The following is a 23,519-nucleotide window of genomic DNA, read 5'->3' as shown; positions in this document are numbered from 1 at the left end:
TAATGGAGTTTCTTTGGCGCTCGGTCTCGAAACTTGGACTCCTTTGCCAGCTTCATGAATCGAATAAAGTCGAGCAAGAAACAAAACGACCGAACGTAATCGAGTCCAGGAATCAAGAGGATAGAAGAGTTTGCGAGCAAAAGCGCGTGGAGCTGAAATCGTAATAAACGTGCCGGTTGGACGACTCGCGTTTCGCGGTGTACTCGCGAAAATAAACGGGATAGAACGACGAGCGGTCAAAGAGATTCGCGCATTAGAATTTTAATAGGTCCGTTATTCGATCGCGCGTGATCGAAATGACAACGACGACGAGTTCATTAAACGACGAGCGTATTAACGTTGTCTTTTTTTACGTGGCAACGATCGTCGAGAAGGTCCTGCAGCGACTGTCGGTTGGCTCGTATACAAGATTATCCTGTCGGGACGAGAACTGATTTAGTTTCGCCTTGGACGCAGTGTTATCGAAACTGTTGCGTCGAGCCGTGTAACTCGTAAACCCGTTAAAATCGTCGGACGTTAACCGGCGTAGATGTCCCTATTCGTAAACGGATATCACCGTGTCAGAGAGGTATCAAAATTTTAACGAGTTTCGACGCGAGCCGTGAATAATTCGATACGAGCGCCGCTTTATTAACAATTCCCTGTCGCCTATGTTTGACAGCCGTAATTAATTTCGCGGATCGAGGCTGAGTTCGACGCCAGTTTCGTCGATCGATAACCGCGATACGCCGCCCGCGATATCGACGTTCTTCGAGATACGTCTGTTGTACGATCGATTAGATAAAAATCACGGGATATAGGAGACGCGATAAACGCGCACGCAGTTTCTCGCGGGCAGGATGGCAGAGCGGGTGCACGCGCGTAGGCAGAAGGCGTGTACATAGACGCATGGGTGTATGGGTAGCGCAAACAAACCGACCGCTGATTACAGAGACTGCTTCTGACAGCCCATCAAATATTCCGCATTTACGTGTACGCCGACGTCACTGACGTGGCTGTTCACCGTATTCCCTGCCTCTCCTTCTTCGCCTCTCTCTCTGCCTCTTTCGCGGCTTCTCCTCTCTTCGAGCCGACGAAGAGAGCGCGCTGTCTACCGAACGGAGAAAGAGAGCGGGCCAAAGGATAAGCAAGAACGAGGAGAGAGACGAAAAGTCGGAGAGTTTGCCAGTGTGGCCCAGCTTCTATCTCCGTCTCTCTTTTATCTCTATCTCGTTTCCTCGCCAATTTCCCTCCGTAAATTCGATTATCTATAGGTATACTCCTCGTCGTCGACCCCTCCGTCCTCCTCTTCCACCGTCCCTGGTTTCGTACCGTACGACTCTTCAACCTCATCCGGAGTCCTTCCACACCTCCTACCTTATCCCGGCTCTCGCGAGTCGACCAACCTTCGAGAGCTTGTGACGCCGCTTTTCGAAACTATCGTGGACGAAGTCGATGACCCCGACGGAGATAGACCGCAGCGTCAAAGGAGGACGAGCATTTTTGGCCAAAGTTGGAGCACCTCGGATAGGTTCCTTAGCTTTCGGATTACCGTACGGCAAAATATTAGTTTTTCTTTTGAAAAAGTGCCGTTAACGGTGCATATCGTTAGCGCTATAACAGAATATTTCCATCTGAAATTCCGACGAGAGACTAAAACGAGTGGTAACAGTTGGCGTTTGAATATTTCGCGAAAAAAGGCGAGAATACTTTTTGGACAAGCCGGTATTCGACGATGGAGATTCGGACCCTGCGGAAAGAACGCGGCCTAGATATTCGTCGACCGTGGAACTTAGCATTTTCTCGGCAATTTTTGCGCGGACCGCGTCCGACGATATTCGATTTTGCGAGGTCACGTATGCGTTGGTAAAAGGGAGACGGAGTGCACCGTCAACGAGCACGATTTCATCTTCGTTTTCCTTTATCGCGTCGATTATCCCGAGTTACCTGGAGCTCTGTGCTAGTTGAGAGAGCGGACAGGTGAAAAGGAGGTTTCCAGGAATAATATTTGTCGACGGACAGAGCGAACGGACGACTCGCGCGCTTAGAAGACCAGAATCAATAGCGTCAGCCCAACGAAAATTTTATTTTCCAAGCTTCTTCTGAATAAATGTTGACTCTGATCGTCGCGTTTCCGTGCAACGCGAACATTTCTTCGAACCTTGTTCGACGAGCGTTCGGTGCACGACAAGATCAGAGATATTTGAAAAAATAAAGTAAACGTTAATGGGCGTTTAAAGGTCGATGCGGTGTTCCACGATTTCGAGACCGAATTGGTTCAGATTTTGCGCGGTGGTTCGGTCGGACGAGGTCAAAGGTCGGAGGTGGTCGCGAAAGATCGATTCGATTATCCCGTCTGCGGAGACGCTTGAAATTCGCGGAGATGGAAACGTTTCGGGGACGTATAGCGCAAAAATTTCCATGCTCGCCGATGAACGAACGAGCGTATCCCGTATCCAATATAGCTTCTTTATTTAAAGATCCGTCGGTATTAACGATTTTCGCGTGTGTTTCCGGTGCACGGTGAAGCTACGGTTTATCCGACTGCTTGTTCAAGCGGCAGTGTTTTGAAAACGTGCCAGTACATCTCGACGCTACACGAGCACCGTGCGCAGTCAGGGCCCTCGTCAACAAAAAAGGAACAGAGAGGAAAGAAAAACGTAGAACGTATGAGTAGCGTAGCACAATTCATGGTCGTGCCGTATGTGTATTCAGTCTTTCCGATGAAACAGTTGTTATTTTGTGGTTGCCACGAGTGCGCCGGGTAGATACACCGTCGGAATGGAATGGTTCAGGCGGATAGCAAAGCGGAGCGGAGCAGGCCAATATCGCTCTCTGTCCAATGCCACTGGTATGAGCACGTTTTTGCCCTGCCACGCTTGAATCTTGAGCAACGATCGAACGTAACGTGTAACGTTTGCATCGCAACGAGACTGCAGGTTGTAAGGGAGATGCACAGTTCCGATTCATCGAGCCGACCAGTCACTGGAGCGGAGTAGCGGTGCGCTCGAGTTGACAGTAGTATACACCGTCACTGGTCAGACGGCCGTACGAGAAATCTTCCTGCGCCACGGTTATTGTTGTTTCGCGTCTTTCATACTTCGTTCGACTATTTGCTCTCGTTGTCGTGAATATTGTGCGATCGTATAGTTAAACGGCAGAAAAATGCTTCTTATTAAATCAGCATCCGTAAAAGTGACGTATTAAATTAATGGCGTGGATTTAAGCCGAACAATAGCACGGCTATTTCTAGAGATTCGCCTTAGCCTCCGGTATCGACGTCGTCTAAAATAGAATTTCCAATTGTGCCGGTTCGTAGTAACGCCAGCAGTTTACGAGCAACGACAAAGCTTGCGCGCTGTTCCGCTTTTTACGATTTCAAGACGAAAGCCGGTCAAGCCGACCGATCTACCAAGAAACGTTACTTTATCGTTTTTTTTCTGCGTGCGTTCTGTCGTAGGTGGTATTACAACAGGAATCAGAGAGAAGAGCCGATCGAGGACACGTCCGGGCATTACATGGTGAGAGACGGTTCGCTGATCATACAAGGCGTTCAGGAGAACGATGCTGGCTCGTACATGTGCACCGCCAGTAATTCGGAGGGCAGCGAATCCATGGAAGTGAGGTTAACGGTGTCTGCGCCATTGAGCGTTCATGTTCAGCCGTCGATTCAAACCGTCGATCTTGGAAAAGCCGCTCATTTGGTAATTGACGATTTCCGTGTGGATTTATACCAGCCGATTCCGGTAATCCGTGGTGCGAATCAATGCGACCCAACGGGGAAGCTTGGACAAAGGTTCTCACTACCTTTTATGCCCAACCGTTTTGACGATAATATCGCGTACAGTTGAAAACATCGGTCGCGTTAAAATCCGAGCTGAGCTCTAATACCAAAGATTTTTATTTTTCATAATATTTTTTTAATTCTATTTAAAATTCGACGAAACGCGTTCGCAAAAATTGAAATTGCCAATGGCATTTTATTCGCGTTCCGCATTGTTCAAAGATTACTATACGCACTGTTTCACGATTTAATAACGGCTTTCCAATATGCGCCGCTGTTGTTGGTTATCAGTGTTTCGTCACGGAACATATTTAATATAATGTTTCATTTACATTGTTGAATTCAATGATATTGCCACATTTTGTTTACGAACGCGTTGTAATAACCTTAATAACTTTGTACATAATATACGGCGTCCGCGGTCGATAAAGGGCCGTTAGATTGACCTATAATTTCATTTCAATTGCAAAGGCCGCGCATCGCGTCATCGTAACAGCGTTTAACGTTGCTTACATTCGTGCGGCGCATAACTTTTTCACGCTTAATGGTAAATCGCCGGAACGCGATTGCAAATTAATCGTGTCGGTTTCATAACATACAAGTTGTTCATTTCGGTACAGCGATTAAATTGCCGTAACGATTATGCCGTTCCGATAAATCTTTGTTTCTGAAAACTGCGCGTCGACGGACAAAATCGTCGGTCGTAAAGCAACTAGATTCCAATTTTCGCGGTGAATTGTTAGCTCGTATCCGGACCATTTACCACGGTCCACGTTTGTAGCGTAACCCGATTTTTACGAGAGTAGCAGGATAAGGCGGCGGTACACGTTCGGTGTTAATGTTTGTTTTCTCGCAACGTATCCGCTGGACCAACTATGTCGGCAATCTTGTTTTCGAAGGGGGAAAAGACTGAGAAGATTCGAGGGCATTCTCGTGTCGGCTGGGCACGGTTATACCGGCCGACTCTCATCAGTACCCTTTCTCTGAACTGCTTTTCAGACGTGCAGCGCAAGTGGATTTCCGCAGGCTGCGCTCTACTGGTTGAAGGACGGTCAGCCATTGAGAACGGGTGCTCGCATAAGGGCGGTATCCAGGGAACGTATTTCCGTGATGTCGGTTGCACGGGAGGATCGCGGCATGTACCAATGCTTTGTGAGGAACGAGTATGAAATGGCTCAAGGAATTGCGGAATTGCGGCTGGGTGGTGAGTTTTCTTTGTTTGCTTAACGTTTGATTCTATTCTGTGCCACTGGTGCAACCTGCATGTGGGGGTGAAGGCTGGAAAATTCGAGTAAACAGAGACCCGACGTTAATTGAAGTTGGAAGTCTAATTTATACCTTTTACACTTTGAACGATCATCGCGGACTATTCGTAATAAAATATAATACTTGAAATACCGATGAAAACATGCCCGAGGAAGCTCCACGAGAAAGAAGAATTCGCTTAACGATAAACAGTAGTCGAATAGAAACGCAAAGTATTGTTACTGCAAAGAAAACCGTGGTAGACAATATCGGATTATAAATATACCGATTCATGCACGCTGATTAACAGAAATACCGTTTCACCGGTAACCTCGTGATACGAGAATCGCTTTATTAAATTGTCGTTAAAGCATATTCAAGATTGCCCGTTTAATTCCTCATCCTCTCTACATAATAATCTTTTTCTCCCGGCGGATGAAGCTCGAGCTACCCTGCTGACTCTCGCGTAATATCCATTATATCGTTTAAACGATTTTAAACAACCATTTCTCGTCTCGTTTCCCCTTCTCCGAGGATAGCTCGCGAAAACAGCTTAACGAACGTTCCGCGAAATGAAACGTTTAAGACAGTCCAACGTGGCGTCTAATGACATCACGGAAACAGCCACAGCTCTCAATTACGTCCGATTTCTCCGTCGTCTTTCGAATCATTCCTCGTTAAATTTTTCCCAACTTCGACCAAAAAGAGTCGTAGCAGTCGACGCGGCGATAAGAGCCGAGGACGTTATCTTTCGATTTTGCTCTATTTTTTGAAGCGGAGATTTCCCTGGCTCGGCGATGGGAACGAGGTTGAACCGATGTTTGGAAGACAGACTTCTAGTAGACTCCGGGACGACGAAAGAGGCGAAAGGGTTGGGGTGAACTTGTTTGTCGAGCGAATGGTTCCGCGGTGATAGGTTGCCGGTGGTTAATGCAGTGGAACTCCTCCCCATACGATCCATTCCAGGTTTGCGTGGCACTCCATCGTAACGCGTTTTCCATCACGGAGCCGCACTGCTTTCCTCCAGGGAAGTACGTGCCATTTTTGCGCGAAAATGGCCACATCTCTCTCCCGATCGTGCCTCCAGCTGGAAATCGCTGTTTGCCACCCGTTAATCGCGCTCGCTTCGAATCCAATGCTTTTAATTATAGAATCTCACCAGCCGTCGTTCGTGCTCGTCGCGTTCTTTTCCTTGTTGATTTTAGCTGCTTTTAGATCGAGGAAAATTCAATTCCCCATCGATGGAGAATTTTTTTGACCGCGATATCTTCTTATACATATACAGTATTGTATGACGTTAATAGACCTGGAGTGTTTTGTCCAACGAGATTTAATTCGATCTCCGAAATCGAGGAAATGGTTGTCGCGGATAATGGAGAAGGTAGATTGAATCGAAGCAGTGATTTGATTTGTAAATTCGTAAAATAGGGAGCGTTTTAATTAAGGCAGAATATTTAATTAGCTTCCTATTGTGGGAGCGGTAAAAGCACTTTAGACACGATTTAAATAGTTTTAAACGGGCAACGTTTTAAAGCTTAATCTTAGTATAAAATGACAAGATGTTTCGTTACAGAAAACCTAGATACTTAATTTAGAACGAGTTAATTCTTTCGTTTTTGGCTAAACGGATTTTAAAATTAGAGGCCTACAAACGCTTTCTTCGACCCTCTTTTTCATCTGACAATAAAGTGTGTCAGCGATTACGATCGACCGTGTGTCCCAGTGTCGCTTTCCAGCATGTTATTTCGATGTAAAACAGCCGTTAGTTCGATATACGGCAACGGATCGACTTGTTTTTTCGAGTTTTACGTTGGCGAGTTTTCGTATTTGTTGCCAGTTACGCTATCCCGTTCCGTTTCGAGAAATGGACTTGTATGTTTTTTCCATTAACCGTATCTAGCCGGTACGCTGATCGATACTACGAAGTTTATGGTTCCGAAGATTTCAATTAAAACACTTTTACCAAGGCAGATTGCGATCGGCTAGAACTCGGTTACAGAGAACAGAGCTGTCTATCTGTCGATTTCGCGGAACACCAGCCTCCAACGAACGAGAAGATTTCGCGTCGACCGAGTATCGTTCGTCGTTCCAAAACTCTGGGAAAAGGTATTTTCCATCATGGAGTCGTTGTGCCTCGGGCTACGCGGTATTTTTGTAGGAAAATGGCCTCGTTTGCCCTCCGTCGTTCGGTCGCGTGCACGCGGGACCGATGTTGCGTATTAATATGGTCTATCGAGAGCAACGGCTACGCGATACGCGAATTTTCCCCCCTGGAAATATAATAAAACCAATTTATCGACACTATATTTTCTCTCTTTTTTCCGCGAATCTATGGAATGACGTCGTTCCTCGAACAGCGCAACAAACAGAAGACTTTTTCCAAATATTAGAGTCGTATTAATTCGCTAGATTTAGAACTCGCTGCGCGTTTTATTGCCAACTGTGGTCTACATATCTGAAAGATTAATTGGAAATATCGAACAGGCGGGGAATGCACTCGAGGCAAGAATTCTCGATATTTTTCAAGGAATAATGCGATTTTGTTCGATCCGAAATTCAATTAAAACTCGATTTACGAACGGAATTAATTATTCTCTTTTCTTACGATTGCGCGGAAAGTTCCTTACGTACTTTCTTAGTCGTTAAACGCGGCCCGCGATATAGCGGGCTTCCGGTAAGTTTGATAGTCGTTGAAACTTCAACTTCTCTTTCGTTCGCTGTTGGCCTCCATTTCACTGACCACGATTCAAAGATACAATTGTTGCCGTGTTCTGAAAGCTTGTACGGTTTGTTTTCTCTTTCCGTCGATTCGAGTCCTGTCGAGCGTCAGAGGTGAAACTATTTCCTCTCTCGCCACGCCCGCCGCCATCCCATTCTACGCAAGGGGTAATTGAAGGGGCGAAGGAGAATAGCTTCTTAGTGGCCAGACGCTGCGATAGAAACAAGAACAGCGGCAAAGAACGGTAATGGATTCAACCTTTGAACGTTTCACCTGCAATCGGCCCACGATAACCTGCCGGGACTGCGAATTAACCGCGGCAAGCGATTTTTCATTTGGTTTAAAAGGGACGGTGATTGCGCGGTTATTTCCTTCCTTTTCGGCTTACCTCGAGAACACGTATTTCGCATGTTTATGTGTACTTCCACGCTCATTAAATATTATTAACACTTTGCATTCACACAAAGATCCTTTTTTGTTCCCTTGTATTAATATTATTTTTCCGCGTTTCACTGCTCTTTGATTCTTTTTATCGAGCTCTGTATACAAATACTTGTAATTTCTTTCTCCGAGTTTATTACCGATATTATATTTCTTCTTGACGATGTGGCTTCCATTGTTGAGATCGCAGGAAGTCAGTTTCTCTTGAATTCCATTATTTGCGAGTACGGCCTCGTTCAATTTATTCCTCTTTTTTGTATCTGCAGTAACGATCTCTTCCTTCTACATCAATAGTACCGGATAATATCAGTTTGGATAGGCAAAATAATGTCGGAACCGGCGTGAATATATCGATCGGCGATTCATCGATGGGTCGTGCAAATCTATATTGAAAATGGGAAAGTTGACCCATCATTAAAATTCTTCTTGGTCGCATGATTTCAAAGCTGCCGGGCATACAGTGTACATTAGGTGGGGATTGCCTGCAGCACGATGAGATAGTTAGTACCGGTACCCAGGATTTGCATACGCTAACGAGATTCCTGCGGTTTTGCCGATGCTTAGCATGCTGGCCGAGCACGATCTCGCTCCAGCCCGAAGCTCTAGCTACGTCTATTTATTATGCGTCATAGATACGTCAGGGAAGAAGGCACGCCAGAGGGAAGGAGCAGTAAACAAGAGGGACTCCAAAGAGTTACGACACGTTCATGATTGTCGCAAGTACATATACCAGTTCGCGTATTCGACTACCGAATATCGTGCCATGTACTTTGTTTAACTTCACCGTTCAATTCCTCTCGAATACTAAATTAGGAACGGTGTTAGAATCCCTCTGGGCTCTGTCTAAACTCTGCCCGAGCTTTTTCAACGCTTCCCTAGAGTTGTCCCGCGGCTCTTTCCACTTTGTAAGGTTCCCCTTAGGATTCGCCGGTTTCTCAAGATTTTCTCACGCGATCTGTGTACAATATACGTATTTGACGAGTGTAATTTGATTCCGCCATTACGAGTAATCGGGTTACGAGTCCGCTCGAAGGGCGAGCAATTAAAAGGCACAGAAATGTAATTCGGTTAACGACCGACTAAAGGCACGTTTCGCCCTAAAGATCGATGGCGACGCAATTATAATATACGAGCGATTTCGAACCCGGAAACGTTATACCGGTTAAACGAAAGGCATCGTTTAGAGAGGGTCTAGAATCTCAAACGAACCGGAAACGAAAAATTCGTTCCCTTACCCCTTAATACGCTAAATTAAGTTTGTAGACGAGTTGCGCTCGCGGTCGTTGCATCCGTTTCCGTGGGATTTTTAATTTACATTGCTACCAAGCAACGGACGGACTACGTTCACGAGTACTGGTTATATTTAACGACAGGCTCGGCTATTATTTACACGGTCCTCCTTTTCTTTTCTGGGCAAACTATAAACAAGAGGTGCTTTCTGTTCGCGTTTCATTAACATCGAGCCAGCTCGTTGAACCAAACTCTCGTGCCTCGTAAAATTATCGAGCGCGAAACAGGCTCGTAGATACATACATACTCGCAAACGTGTATCGAAGGATCGGTTAAATTCCTAATCGAGGATGAAATTTCAAACATACCATCGCGTTACTGGTCGCACGGGACCCGGGAAAAACGCAGGAGAGCGAACGATAACCGTACGGTCGCTATCTCTTTCATCTGCATAATTTTACAATAAATACGAAACTCCGACAAAAAGAAGTGGAAAAAGAGATATGATACATTGCCAGAGGAGAAATAGCAGGGAACTCCGAGAGCTTAGTTATGATAAATATTTTGTCTTGCCCTTCGTTTTAAACCGTTTCGGTAAACACGGTCACAAAGGCTCTCGTGTATCTTCAAAGATTATTCCACGTACCTACTGAAGGATCTTAGGGCTCAAACTAACCCGTAGCCGGCTACCAAGACGGAGTAACAAGCCCGGATAATTGGACAGACGTAATTGTTAATTTATTAATAGCTTCTTTAGACGGCCCGTCTTTTAATTATACGCGCGGTGCCGACGTGACGGTGAATTTTTATGAACGAGCACACGAGCGAACCCTCACGATGACGAACTTTGCAGGACAAGATAATTAAAAATTATTTCGCGTCATATTTATTACGTATCGCCACGCGTGCTGCCGGCGCGAGTAGTACAAGTCAAGCTTTAGGCAGACGGAGCCCCGCTGCAGTCCTGTGGCGGTAAAGCAAAAACTTACCAGACAACTGGCGATTGAACTACGTAGAAAAGGGACGAAGTTTCATCAACGAATAAAGGGCGGAATCGTAAGAATCACAGTATGCATGCGAAAAGTTTGAAGGAAGTCGTCGTTGTTATTTCATAGCCGACGTGCTCGCGCTTATGAACTTCATGAATTCATTACCGGGCATGGTCGTTACGCGGAACGGCACGTTCATTTAGAGCCCTTCTAGAACTGGAACGCATATCTGCGAACATCGTACCGTGGTTATGCTCGATGTTTTTTCATCGAGAGTCTCGGGAAACCTCTTTATGTCCCGCGAAACCATTAATCTCTCGGCCAATTATTTAACACAAAATCATGTTAGCGAGGAGCACACTGCGATTCGATAGGGAATCGTATCGAGCTCATTACGCGTGTAATCGCGGATGCTTCGAAACCGCCTTTGTCAGTCGACGAGGGCGAAACATTAGGTCGCGTCGAAGCTCGTTAACGCTTTGGGAGCCGGGCAATTTAAGCGTCCCAATATCGTGTTTCTCGCGATGTCGTTAAAGTGGAAGCTTTCATTAGCACCGCTAAGAAGCGCCGTTAATAGCGGCGTATATTCGTGAATCGAATATTTGGATACCCGAGGTTCATCGGATGAAATTAAACGACGCTTGAAGCTATTTTTTTCGAGTCAAAAGAGAAATTGATCGCGTTGACCGCTCGCGAAGGCTCGATCGAAAGGGAAAACCGACGCTACTGTCGGAACGCGTTCCACGGAAAGAGAGAAAAGAGGTCGAAGGACGAAAGGCGAGAAGGCTCGACAAAGCCGCTCAGGTATTTCGATTCTTTCAGGTATGTGTAATCCGAGCATAACGTCTGTTAACAGAGATCGCGCCGCAGCTGGTCTACAGGTTTATCGAACAGACAATGCAGACTGGTCCATCGGTTTCCCTGAAATGCAGCGCCGCGGGTAATCCCACTCCTCAAATTTCCTGGCTGCTGGATGGATTTCCGCTTCCACAAAACGACAGGCTCCTGATTGGCCAGTACGTGACCGTGTATGGGGACGTAATATCGCACGTTAACATTTCGTCGGTGAAGTCCGAAGATGGCGGGGAGTACGAGTGCATCGCGAGCAGTCGAGCTGGCGAGGCAAGCCACTCGGCGAGGCTCAATATTTACGGTGAGTCCTCTATAGAGAAGATAGAAGGATTGTTAAGGAGAAGAATTGGCTGACGGTGTTGATTGAAATTGACTGGAAACCCGGGGGAATATTACGTTTCTCTTTCTGTGCTCGCATCGACCGGCGTCAATATCGCGGCTCGATGGGATCCTTTGTTATTAACCGGCACCCGTTAGCCAGAGGGGTGGTTTTCGTTAATTAAAAACCGCCTCTTGCAGCTTTTTTTGTTTTATCGGCAGATTTAACGGGCCGCGATCGTTCTGGCCTGGCGCACACAGATGAAAATCGGGAAATTTGAAAAGCTTTGATACTGACACAGAGAGAACGATTTAACGTTGGAGGAGTTATCTCGAACGTTTCCTTCGTGCTAGAAGGGAAATTGATTTTTGATAGTCTGTCTCTTTTGTCGATCACGAGCAAGCACGGAGAAACGTTATTGCAGAAATAGTTTGACGGAACAAGAAGTTGGTAATCTGAATTTCCATAGTTGAAAGTTCGAGTCCCGTGCATCGCCGACTCTTTGGAATTATTCTCGGTATCTATAGGGAAACGTTGTACGCGAGACGAGTCGACGAAGAGAAAAACATCCAAGTTTCTGTTTCGTCAGGGAGCGAAACCCTTAAAGTCTGGGAAGCCTCCTACGAAAATTAATTGAAATATTTACTTTTTGCGGGAAAGAAATTTTTGATAACTTTCGCGGTGGCAATCATCGCAACGCGCGTGTACGTTTTGTTGCTTGTCAATCACAGGTTTGCCGTACGTCAGACCCATGTCGACGGTTTCGGCGGTTGCTGGGAAACGGTTTCACATCAAATGCCCAGTCGCCGGCTATCCTATCGAGTCGATCGTTTGGGAAAAAGGTAAGCAACTCTCTGTTACTTCCATTAATTATCTTAAGGAATCGCGTTAACAACGATTGTAACGATCAATCTTAACGATTAGTGTCTTGCGATTGCTCTTGATAGTAATTTTGATTTTCAATACAGTATCTGTTTACGAATTGTTTGGTTACCGTGTTGGCAGACGGTGTAAGATTGCCTACTAATATGAGGCAAAGGGTCGCAAATGGCAGTCTGTTCATCGATACGGTCCAACGGGCTGCCGATCAAGGCACCTACACATGCACTGCCAGAAACAAGCATAACTTCACTTCTCAACGTTCGGTTGAGGTTCGCGTTCTAGGTGAGTGAGCGAAAAGCAAATATTTCCCGATACAGATCTCTTTTACAGGCTTCACCGGGAGCAGAGCGATTTAATTTGCCGAGTTATTCGAACTCTATTGGTCACGTACGTCCACTGTTGGAAATTCACTTTTATTCGTATCCCGTAGTTCGATGTTCCGAGGTCGATAACGTACAAATTAATACATCGATGGATGCTTTCGAACGTCAACCTATCTCGAATACCTCTTTTTTCGTTCATAGGGAAAGATTGGAATTCTTCGTATATTTCCATGAAATTTTTCTAACCAATTTGGGATATATATTTGCACGGGACACTTGCTTCGAATCAGTCGATAATATAAGTTTACACCGTTCTCTTTTTCGATTCTGATTCTGATAAAACCGGTATCTCTCCCAGCTAAAAACTCGCGAATCTACGAGAGGCGACAATCTTTCCCCTATGATGTTCCGAACGATTTTGATAGAAAATTGTTCATTCGCTGTCGATATCGAAACAGTGTACCCTGTACGTGATCATTCGAGGCATAAAAGAACGATTATCAAGCGATAATCACGGCACTAAAATCCCTTTGTTCGATACGCTTCCCTATTTCCCGTCCGTAATTTTCCATCCCCACGGCAATAGCGTATTAATTACAATTCGTGTATGCATAACATCGAGGCGTGTTTGATGCTCGCCGCGAAATTTACCTTCACACAAAATGTTTCTATATTAGGTTTACGGAGTGAATTCCGTGTACTCCATTGTTCGTCGTTGGCCAGGATTAGTTAACGCCTGGCAGCATTGCTTTGTATTCCCCCTACTGTCATGATTTTGTACGCTAAATTTTCGAAACGACCGCGCCGCGAGTCGCGAGCAACGAGCTTCGAAACCTATCGTCGTCGTCTTGTAATTGTCGCGTTATTTGTCTTTGCCCCTCTGCGCGTTCTATTTTTCTTTCGAGAAAGAGTTCATTCGATAATGACGACTCGTAAGTATCGTCAAGACTAATTCAATTTCGAGCAAACGGAAGTACGTGCAGTTTAATCGACGTTGCCTCGCGAGGGACGACTTGAAATACTGCTGTAACTGTGATCCGAAAGCTGGGGAAGTGCGGTAGAAGTTCTGAAAAAAAAAAGAAATTCGAGAAACTTGCCCGTAAGTTACCCTTAAAGGATTCTCTGGCAGACGTTCCAGTGGTGCAGGAATATTTTACCCTCTAACCCGGCTATCTTTTGTACACTTTGAGAAGTCCTCGAAACCGATTTCTCCGAGTGATCGATTCGTCTCGCGAAGAAGCAGAGAAAACATCGTTCGCGAGAAGAATCGTGCTCGAAGATCGAAAGGGATTCGAAATTTTACAGTCGAAACTAATTAACTGTACTTCCGAGTACTATTACTCGCGTCTGTTTACTCGTCTGCAACAGGACCGCGCCGATTATCGTGATTACGTTGCCTTCCTGCTCCACTGGAACCGTCTCGCGTGTTGCGGCAAAGGAGGCGATCAAAGGGAAGCGTGTACACGATGCACACTATTCGCGTGTACCGAATGCTTCTGTGAAACGTAATCGTTCGGTTAACGAAGTTGTAATTCGTTGCAAGCTTTCTGAAAAGATTCTCGAGACGCAGGAGTTTTATCTCGGATTACTATCGTGCACGGTCTGTCCAAGTTCCGATGAGAAATCTTCAAAGTCGCGAGCAGTCGTAAAGAGATTCATAAATCAGGAAATTTTCGCGAGATACCTTCGAAATTCCTTGGACAAACTGTGTACGCGAAGTACAATTACGATGCAATTATGTGTACATAGATGTGCGTTAGGGTCCGTGTACGTGTGCGTGTATGCGTCCACCCCCTCTGTCTGTCATTCTATCTTTCTTTGTCTCTTCTGTCTATGTGCGTCAACGGATATCCGTGCGTTTGACAACACTCGCGAACGAACCCACGCACCAGAGCACAGCACTTCACTGCATCGCTCAAGCATCTGTCCTTGCACGCGCTCGCCTAACTGCTCTGTATATTATTATTCCGTACGTGTACCGTTTGTACATAAAAATTCATAACGCGGCGATGCCTGCGTATCCACTATCTTGCGAAGAAGGATACGAGGACGCTACGTCTGTACGTGCCCGCATGGATACACGGAACGCTTACCGTCGCACGATCCGCTCCGACTTAATCGGCTCGTACATCAAGCAGAGAAACGATCGTGACTGGTTAAAGAAATTTTACGAGGGGACGTAACACGATAGCGAAGTGAAAAATATCGCTGACCGGGTTAATATCGTCACGACGACGGATGTCATTGATATTCGCGTTTTATACGCGATATTATGCCCCGGAGCGCGACCTATGAAAAATTGATCGTTTCTGGTCGCTTAGCTCGGGCAAAAGATGTTCCTTTTAACCGAATAACTTTATGAATTAAAGCGCTTGACGAGAGTATCAGTCAATGACGTGTCAGAGACGCTTTTATCGATGGATTCTGTGCGATGTACGGATAAAGGATATCGGATTTGCAGGGCGGATAGTAACTGTTAAGCTCAGGGAAAAATATTTGGTGAACGAGTGTTACAGGATCAATTGTTTTAGAGCCCTATGAAATTGTTGGTTTTGTTTGTAAATTTAACAGCCGATCGCGAAATCGTTCGTAATTCCATTAAGCCGCGTCGCTCCGAACACGGTTATTTCGATCGGAACAGTTAACGCGTTGATCGCTGCGAGGGTCACCAGCATCGTAATTTAATAATTATTCGTTCGAATAATCGAAAGAATTATTATCCACTATCTTCTCTGCAAATCGTGAATCGTTTCTAAAAGGATTTCAATCCTAAACATTGTCGTATCTTGCCGTCTCGCAACATCTTAACGCGATATTCCAGCGACATTGATTTCGAACGCTCCCATTTTTGCATATCAATCACTTGTATAAATCGCAGCCAGTGTTCGACGAAGCGTTCCGTCTATTCTATCCCGTGTGCACGCACTTGTACATAAATATGCTGTTGTCGAAGCATCGATATTCTATTACCGTGAGTCGATCATCGTTTCTTTAGCGCGTTGTGCACTTTACTGCTCTGTTCCGCATAACCATGATACTGAACAAGTACGATTTTATCGACAATTTTTATAATCGAAGGAAGAGAAACTAATGATGACCGAATCGTGAAAATTCGCGAAGGAATCCTGTTTATCGTTGAACGGGTGAATTTCGAATTGACTGCAAAAGCTGGCTAATTCGCATGCAGAATCGAGGGGATCGCTCGACGAACGAGTTCATTAATACGATTCGAAGGGAGGGTGAATTTTTCGCGAATTTTTCATGCCACTCTAGAGGAGACGCAGCGATGAAATCGCCCAACCCCGTCACACGAGAAAAGTGAAAACCGATCAACGAAAAATTTTACGCCGCGCCGGTCACGATTAAATATCGATTATCCGGCTTGTTCCTATAACTCGTCGGTTTATCGTCGAACCGTTCAAAGTAAAGAAGCGTATTGCGTGATGTTACAATTACCGCTAGCTGGAGCGTCAGTGTGCGATATTGACAAATAAAAATAATAAAAAAAGGGAAGTACGGAAGAGGTAAAACATGAGCGTAAAGCGAGCGGAAGAGATATAATTACGCGAGCAAAGCACGTTTGAAAATTGCGTTTCGGCGAAACTGAATCGGACGGATGTAATTCGAACATTCGATTCCCCGATTAACTTAATCGATTTAGCAACAAAAATGGGAAAAGCTTGTATCCCTACGATCAATCTGGTATCTGAATGGGGGTATACAGAAATTTGTTTCGCTGGCGACGATTTTTAGCGAGTTACGCGCGATGATTGCCTATTAACTCTTAATTGGAAAGATTAAATACGCGCCGCGTAATCGTTCAAAACGTTATCAATCGGATTTTCACGAAAAAACTACAGCTTCGAGTGCGTTATTCGATTAATTGCGCGACTGTATCGTTACCTAATCTTCTTGCAGTAATACGACCGTGAAGTTGATGCGAAAGTAGGAATTGTCGATAAAATAAAGTGTTCGGTAAGCTGATTACGAAATATAGGAACGTTAGCGGTGAAATTCGCAACGCGTCGTCTCTCTGTCTGTCTGATAAGCTATCTATTTTTCTAGACAACCGCAACAACAAACGATATCCTTTGTACGCCGTGCGTTAGGACACTCCGAGCGACCCGACTAACTTCTAAACAAAACTTTAACCAACGAACAAAAATATTCTTTGAAGTTTCTTCAAAGACCTCGCTTTAAGGCTTTAATTTAGTCACACGCGGGCCTGGCCATGGAAATTTAATTAACGCCGCTGTAATTACAAGCAGCACAATATGTACAGCCTTTGACCCGGTGGCGCTTTCATTAAAGCAACCTGGGATTCTATTCGACCTATCGAGATTGTTGGACTGTCCATTGTTTTCGTATTATTTTGGTCAATGCTCGCACGGCGTGTTCTACGAACTAGCTTTTCTTTTAACGATGCTTTCAGATAAACGTTGCTCTCTTAAAAAACGTTGCTACGATGTAGCGAAATATCGGAAAATGAAAATTCGAGCATCATCCGACAGCATCGATGGACGATTACGACCGTCTGCGACCGTTCAACGTTGCGTCCTGATTCTCTGTCCCATCCGAATCTCCTCGTGTTTCATCCCCGCCCCCAAAAAAAAGACCACTCTGTCCCCATAAGACACCGCGACTTGTCTATAGCGTTCGTGAATCGCTTTTTTGACTGGAATGCCACCTTTGTCTTTGTATTGTTCTTTCAGTGCCACCTAAAATCACGCCTTTCAGTTTTGCTCGCGATTTAAACGTAGGGGACCGTACTAGCGTACAGTGCGTGGTCGTGACTGGCGATCTGCCACTGACGTTCACGTGGCTCAAAGATAACGTCCCAATAGAGACGATCAGGACGTCGCAGGATGCTACGTCGTCCAGCCATAGCCGTGTTCAGGCACCGGCCAGTCATGGAGACGCGATTAAAGGTCCCAAAAGGGGCCCGAAGGCCGACGGCCAGGGCGAACAGTCCCCGAGAAAGGCGATTACCATCCGCCAATATGACGCTTTTACCAGCGCCCTGAGCATTAGCACGATCGCACCCGCGCACAATGGCACGTACACCTGTCGCGTGGCCAATGGCGCTGCCACCGTCGCTCATTCTGCACTCCTTCACGTCAACGGTAAACGCACACCGTTGGTGTACTTCTTCTTCGGTTCACGCTCCGCGACAACAGAGGTGTCAATTTCCCGCTACTGATTCTTCTCAGTCTTTGCTCTACGTCCGGGTCGTCCACGAGCTTTTCCGATTCGCAAAAGTACAAAAACAGAATAGCTCTCGTTTGACTCGGGAACGCGAGATATTCTTGACCAGTTCGTGGACGGTCTCGATCCTAGATCTCGTCTCTGATCTCGACGTGTCTGCATGCTACGACGCGTCGCCAGATCGTAAAATTTATTTGCGAATGCTTCGATCGATCACGGGTCTAACGGCAAAATAAGCGGAATGACTGAAATTATACGAACTCGTGCTTCGATCGATGCGCTGATTTTGCTCGTTCGAGGGAAGCCTCGAAAGCGACGGATAATCACGAGTTACAAAGTCACGGTTAACGCGTTGGCCTCTTTGACGGTCACCGGTGATCGACGTAGCGCCAACTTAATTAGGTCAGATACCACGGTGCTCTGCCACTGCATCCTCGATTTTAAACGTTTGCTTTCCGATCGGAATATCGAGATTACTAGTTTAACGGATACAAGTTCCGTACTCGGAATATTGCTAATGATACGAAATGCGTTACACCCTAATACATTCAAGAAGTTTAGTTCGATGCACGGTTCAGTAAAGCAAGATATAGTTTTCGATAGGTCTAGTAATCCATATCATTTTTATCGCGACGGTCAACGCGTTAGAAACCGCGACTCGCGGTTCAGCGAAACATAATAAAGACAGACTGGCAATTTTCCAACTGGCTGGATTATGTGCTCGCGCTGGAAAGTAACTGATTGATCGGTCGGTAAGAAAACATAGGAACGCGGTCTCTGTAACCGGTGGTAGGAATGATCGATCAATCAGCGTGTTCGAGACCGGTGCGTCGCGACGCGATCAATTTTCCGTTTTAAAAAAGAACTTCTGATTCAACGGATGACTGCAACCTTTTTTATACGAGTCTCATCGATCGACGATGATTTATCAATTATGGGACACCTCTGTCGTCGCTCGCCGGTCGAGTTTCTTATGCACCACGTACACCAAAGATCGTCGAGGATGATCTCGGTCATTCGACGCGATTCGTTTTTGCTACATGCTAGTCCAACATGCACGTCCAAGGCTGCGATTACGATCGAATCGTTTTTCAACGAACTAACGTTCGGATAAATGCGTTCGAACAATTAAATACGATGGAACTCGGCTTATCTGGACTCGATAAACATGGATAATCTAGTAACTAATGCCCTGGAACGTTTGTTCGCGTTGAGAACAAATTATGTGGGTGTCGAGGAAGGAACAATTAAAGCCCTCATCGTTAACGCATATTTCAGTCATTCTATATCGAAATTATGTACAAATGTCGGGCGTTTTGAAACCTTCGTGGAGAGTTTAATTAAACTAAATGTTAAATGAGATCATCGAGTATTCAGACAAGCTGTAGTTCCATTGTAAACATATTCGAGTGATTGCACTGCATGCGTTCGAAAAGACATTTTGGAGCCATTTGTCGGAACATTAAGTCGTTAAAAAACGCTCGCACGGTAACCGTAGCCTAACGTGGCACGGCCAACGGGTACAACTGTGTCCGCGTCTCGATTCGCCTCCAGTTTCGTAGTAATTTTTCATGGTAATCTTTCCCAGCGTGGTCGGTGTCGCGCGACGATATCGAGACTGACGAAACGTGCGAGGTGACGCCTCGACGCGGATTATTAGATTTCAATTTAGATCGGAGGTGGAAAGAGTCGAGACGGGGCAAGACGAATCGCTCGGAAAGCTGTCCCCGTGGACGACGTGCCACGAGTTTTCAATCTCTTACTTCCGGATTTTTGAAAGCTCCGTATTCTCTCTGTCTTTACACACTCTGTGACTCCTGCACGCTGTTCTCTTATGCACGCCTAATTGCACGCTTTTACCTAAAGGAATACTCTTGATACGTATATATATATGTATCTATATATGTGTATCTATTATGTATATGTACAGTATCATCTTGCCAATGTTTCATAACTCTCGTTTACGAACGGCTCGTTTACTATTTTATTTAGCGTGTGCTATCGAGTCGACCAAACAAGTATCATCGTAGATCGTGAAAGGGTGCGTTTAGATCGCGCGAGCGAATGTCCGAAATCCGTTACGAGCGAAATCGAGGCAACTCCATGCGGTGTGATTCGACGAAACGCGATGCAATTCGACGCGTTTCGACTTAGCGCGATTCAACTCGACGCGGTTCGGTTCGATACGATCCGAGTCGGCTCGAGCCAATTCGACGCGACCCATCTCGACGCGATTCAATTCAGGCTAGTGAATATTCGAACGGTCGATTCAAATTTCACGAACATTCGCTCGCACTCAGCTGTTTGGAACGATCGAACAGCTACCTGCCCCGTCGTTCGGCTCGTTGCCCGAGCCCCGGAGCACCAGAGAGCTCAATTTACTACTTACAACCCGTGGCTGGTCTGAACGCACCGCAAGATGATCCGTGACATCGAAACGCTCGTCGAAATTTCGCTTCGGGTGCTAGTTTTCATTCGTTGACCCGGTCTGTTTCGTTGGAACGCGCGCACGAATTGGCCGCCACGAAATTAAACGGAAATTCAACGTCGGATCAGAATTTTTCGTTTAATTTTGCGCTCGATGGAGCCTGTATCGAGTTCGATGTCACAGCGCGAGATCGCTTCCACTTTTTCAAAGTTACCGTATCCTGGTTGATTTTCATCTTTGCACACACAGAAACAGTCACGCGTGTATGCATCGTTCAGCATTAATATGTTTCGGCGAGACACACGTAATGTTACTTTTTGATTGAGTATATATATATTACATTTTATATATATCCATCTGTATGGTACTCTTTCCACGACGGATCGTTGCGAACGACGCTCGAACCACGATCTAGTAGGAGTCGTGCTCTTTTTGGACCGTTCCGAATGAATCATTAACACCTTTGTTGCTCTCGATGTTTGTGTTGTATCTGGTATATCGATTCACGTATTGAACTCGGATCTCTGATCGAGTTTATTATCACTGTATTATCACTTTGTAGAACAGTATCTTTTTTATGAAGACTATGCTATGTTTCGCTCGAGATATTCTCTATGATTTCTGTACTTGTCATCTCATTATCATTATCATGGTCGTTCAAGTTATATACTGTGAAACTTCGATATTTTCCTGCCTGACTAATCCCCTATCGGGAACTCGTGCTGGTACACGATCTAGGTACGTAATCGCAGACGCCGACCTTTCGTCATTTCACGACCCGGGTGTTCAACTCTTGACGCAGGAAAATATCGAACTTCTACTGTATCATTGAGTAGTAAATCGTACGACGAAATCGACGCGAGCGATCCTTGGATAATTTAAAGTAATCGATTCGAAGCAACAGAACTGTCTGATCATGTATGAATTTCTCGAAGGGTCTCTCGCGTTCTTTCGTCCTAGTTTTCACGCTCGTTTCGATAATTAAACTGTTCATCGTCCGTCTATAGGGCCTGGTAAGTAATTCAACGGGATCGAATGAGAAAAGAAAGCCAAATTTCGCGTTGAATTCGACCCCTCCCCCGAGACTGATAAGTTTACGCGTCAAGGATTACGAACAGCAGGGATCTGGTTCCATGCTCCTCTCCAACAATTTTCCTCTCGTCTGTAGCGTCGTTTACTTGCAACTTCATCGAGCAACAGCCTTGGAAAAACACATTAGTAGTTGCCTCGGGTCATAAATGTTCATTTTCTGGGCTGCGGGATACGCGTGGGAGGCCATCGCCGAATATTTATGACCCTGTCGCAGTTTTTCACGGAGTCTGATTTTTGTGGGGGAGCTTTGTACCTGTTCCCTGTCGAGAGGTCACGTACAACGATACGCATCGATAAGTTCGATAATACTTGTCGAACTGGTCGAAAGTTTAGACGAAGTAGTATAGCCCCGTGTTTGGTCAGACAGCAAGGTAATGGCCTCGCGCGGGAACTACAGGGTGTACCGAACAGATGACTTTCTTATTATTATACTTATCATATTTATTCTTATCTACTGCATTCAAGTTTGCAATTGTCATTATCGATTTTAATAACGATACGATTAACACGCTATTTTCTTTTCTTTATCACCGTTCGTAACTGGTTGCACTGTTCACTAACATAATGTTCGAGTCGAGATTTAATTGAATGTTCGTGTACCAGCTATCAAAATTATTTGTTGCAAAGATGAGAAACGTACGAAGATTAATGTTTGCCGTCGAAACCGGTACATTTTTCTATCGTATCATCGATCTAGGTCACCCTGTATACTCGTAAAATCTACGCAGATTCGATGGACGAACAATGTTTCGAATTTCATGCTTCGTGGCCTGCCGTTCTCCTGTTTCGCGACGAGACTTCGCTAAACTAACCGAACCAAAAAAAAAAGAAGAATCGAAGCGAAACATTCGAAATAATTCGATCGGACAAGCACGCGAGAGTTGTACGCGGCATCAAGGACGCAGTTGAAATTACAGAAGGACTCGTTTCGTCCTTTTTGTAGTTCGTTTCGGGATTGTCGTTGCCGCCGAGAGGAACATTAATTACACCGGCTTCGTTCTCTGGAATGGATTAAACTCCGAGCAGTCTGTATCCCCGAGCTGTATTTTAATGTTAATTTCAGACGTTTCGGAAGAAGATTTATTAACTTCCCGTTGTTTTCGACGAATAGCCACGCTATTAATTCCGCTTCACTGCCAAGTTTTGCTGGAGTTTTTCGATTTCGATGTAATTATCTCGATGCGCTGTCCAATTTCGCTTAGATTCGATGATCCCCGTCGACTTAACGAATTGTCCACGCGGACTGAGTTATTTCTCGTACATTCACTCGGAGTCTCGTCATCGAAAGGGGGTTGTACGTGTCCCCTCGAGTCGCGTTCAAAGGAAGTCCTACTCACCTTCTTACGATTCGTGATCGGACCGGTACCGGTATCGATACTCGTGAAAATTACCGGTGTCACCTGGATATTATCGGTATTCTCCAAGGAAATAATCGTTACTTTCGTTGATTCGGTATCGTTCCAATCACCGTTTCAATCATTCTCCCTCCGCCAAACCCACTCCATGTCCCAAAAAAAGAGGAAACGAAGACGGGAGCGTGGTCTCTGTTCGAGATCCGCGTATAGGAGAGCCGTTAAGGACGGCATGCAGGTACATACTATTATCACACGTCACGTTTATAGTTCCACCGCGGATCTCGCCGTTTTATTTCGAGAACGGTGTGACGGAGGGGATGAGGACACAGCTAATGTGTACCACGAGCCAGGGTGACCAGCCGTTCAACATCACGTGGTTGATGGACGACAAACCGATTCAGTTCAGATCGGGTGACGGCGTTGTGTCGGCGTCGGCATCATCGTCGTCGTCGTCGTCCTCGTCCTCGAGCGGATCCACCGCGGCCGTGCTCGGGACAGGCAACAACATACAGATAAGCGACTATCCGCCGTTTTCCAGCATCCTGACGATAAATAACGTCAGCGCTAAGCACAGCGGGAACTACACGTGCCAGATCAGCAACGTCGCTGGCCTGGCCGAATACTCGACCAGCCTCTCCGTTGCTGGTTGGTGTCTCAAACGAGCAACAACAAAAAA

General features: G+C 45.6%; 1 protein-coding gene across 10 annotated transcripts in view; it reads left to right on the top strand.

Moving 5' to 3' along the window:
- The window catches only part of LOC100877762 (cell adhesion molecule Dscam2), a 112,487-nt gene that overhangs the window by 59,853 nt on the left and 29,115 nt on the right, over positions 1-23,519 (top strand). For 8 of the 10 annotated variants that reach the window (XR_013040153.1, XR_013040154.1, XR_013040152.1 and 5 more), the window contains exons 6-11: positions 3,440-3,683; positions 4,763-4,967; positions 11,244-11,540; positions 12,290-12,400; positions 12,564-12,722; positions 17,476-17,886. Coding sequence is in view for 6 of the 10 variants with exons in the window: in XM_076538255.1 (XP_076394370.1) it covers positions 3,440-3,683; positions 4,763-4,967; positions 11,244-11,540; positions 12,290-12,400; positions 12,564-12,722; positions 17,476-17,886 (1,427 nt within the window). In the remaining 4 variants the exon portion in view is untranslated. Of the gene's footprint in view, positions 1-3,439; positions 3,684-4,762; positions 4,968-11,243; positions 11,541-12,289; positions 12,401-12,563; positions 12,723-17,475; positions 17,887-23,110; positions 23,489-23,519 lie in introns of all 10 variants that reach the window. The other 2 variants (XM_076538254.1, XM_076538256.1) reach the window with 2 other exon arrangements.

The sequence above is a fragment of the Megachile rotundata genome, chromosome 12, assembly GCF_050947335.1.
Source record: "Megachile rotundata isolate GNS110a chromosome 12, iyMegRotu1, whole genome shotgun sequence".
NCBI lineage: Eukaryota > Metazoa > Arthropoda > Insecta > Hymenoptera > Megachilidae > Megachile > Megachile rotundata.
The sequence above is the reverse complement of the archived record's forward strand: the minus strand, read 5'-3'. Positions and strand labels throughout refer to the sequence as shown.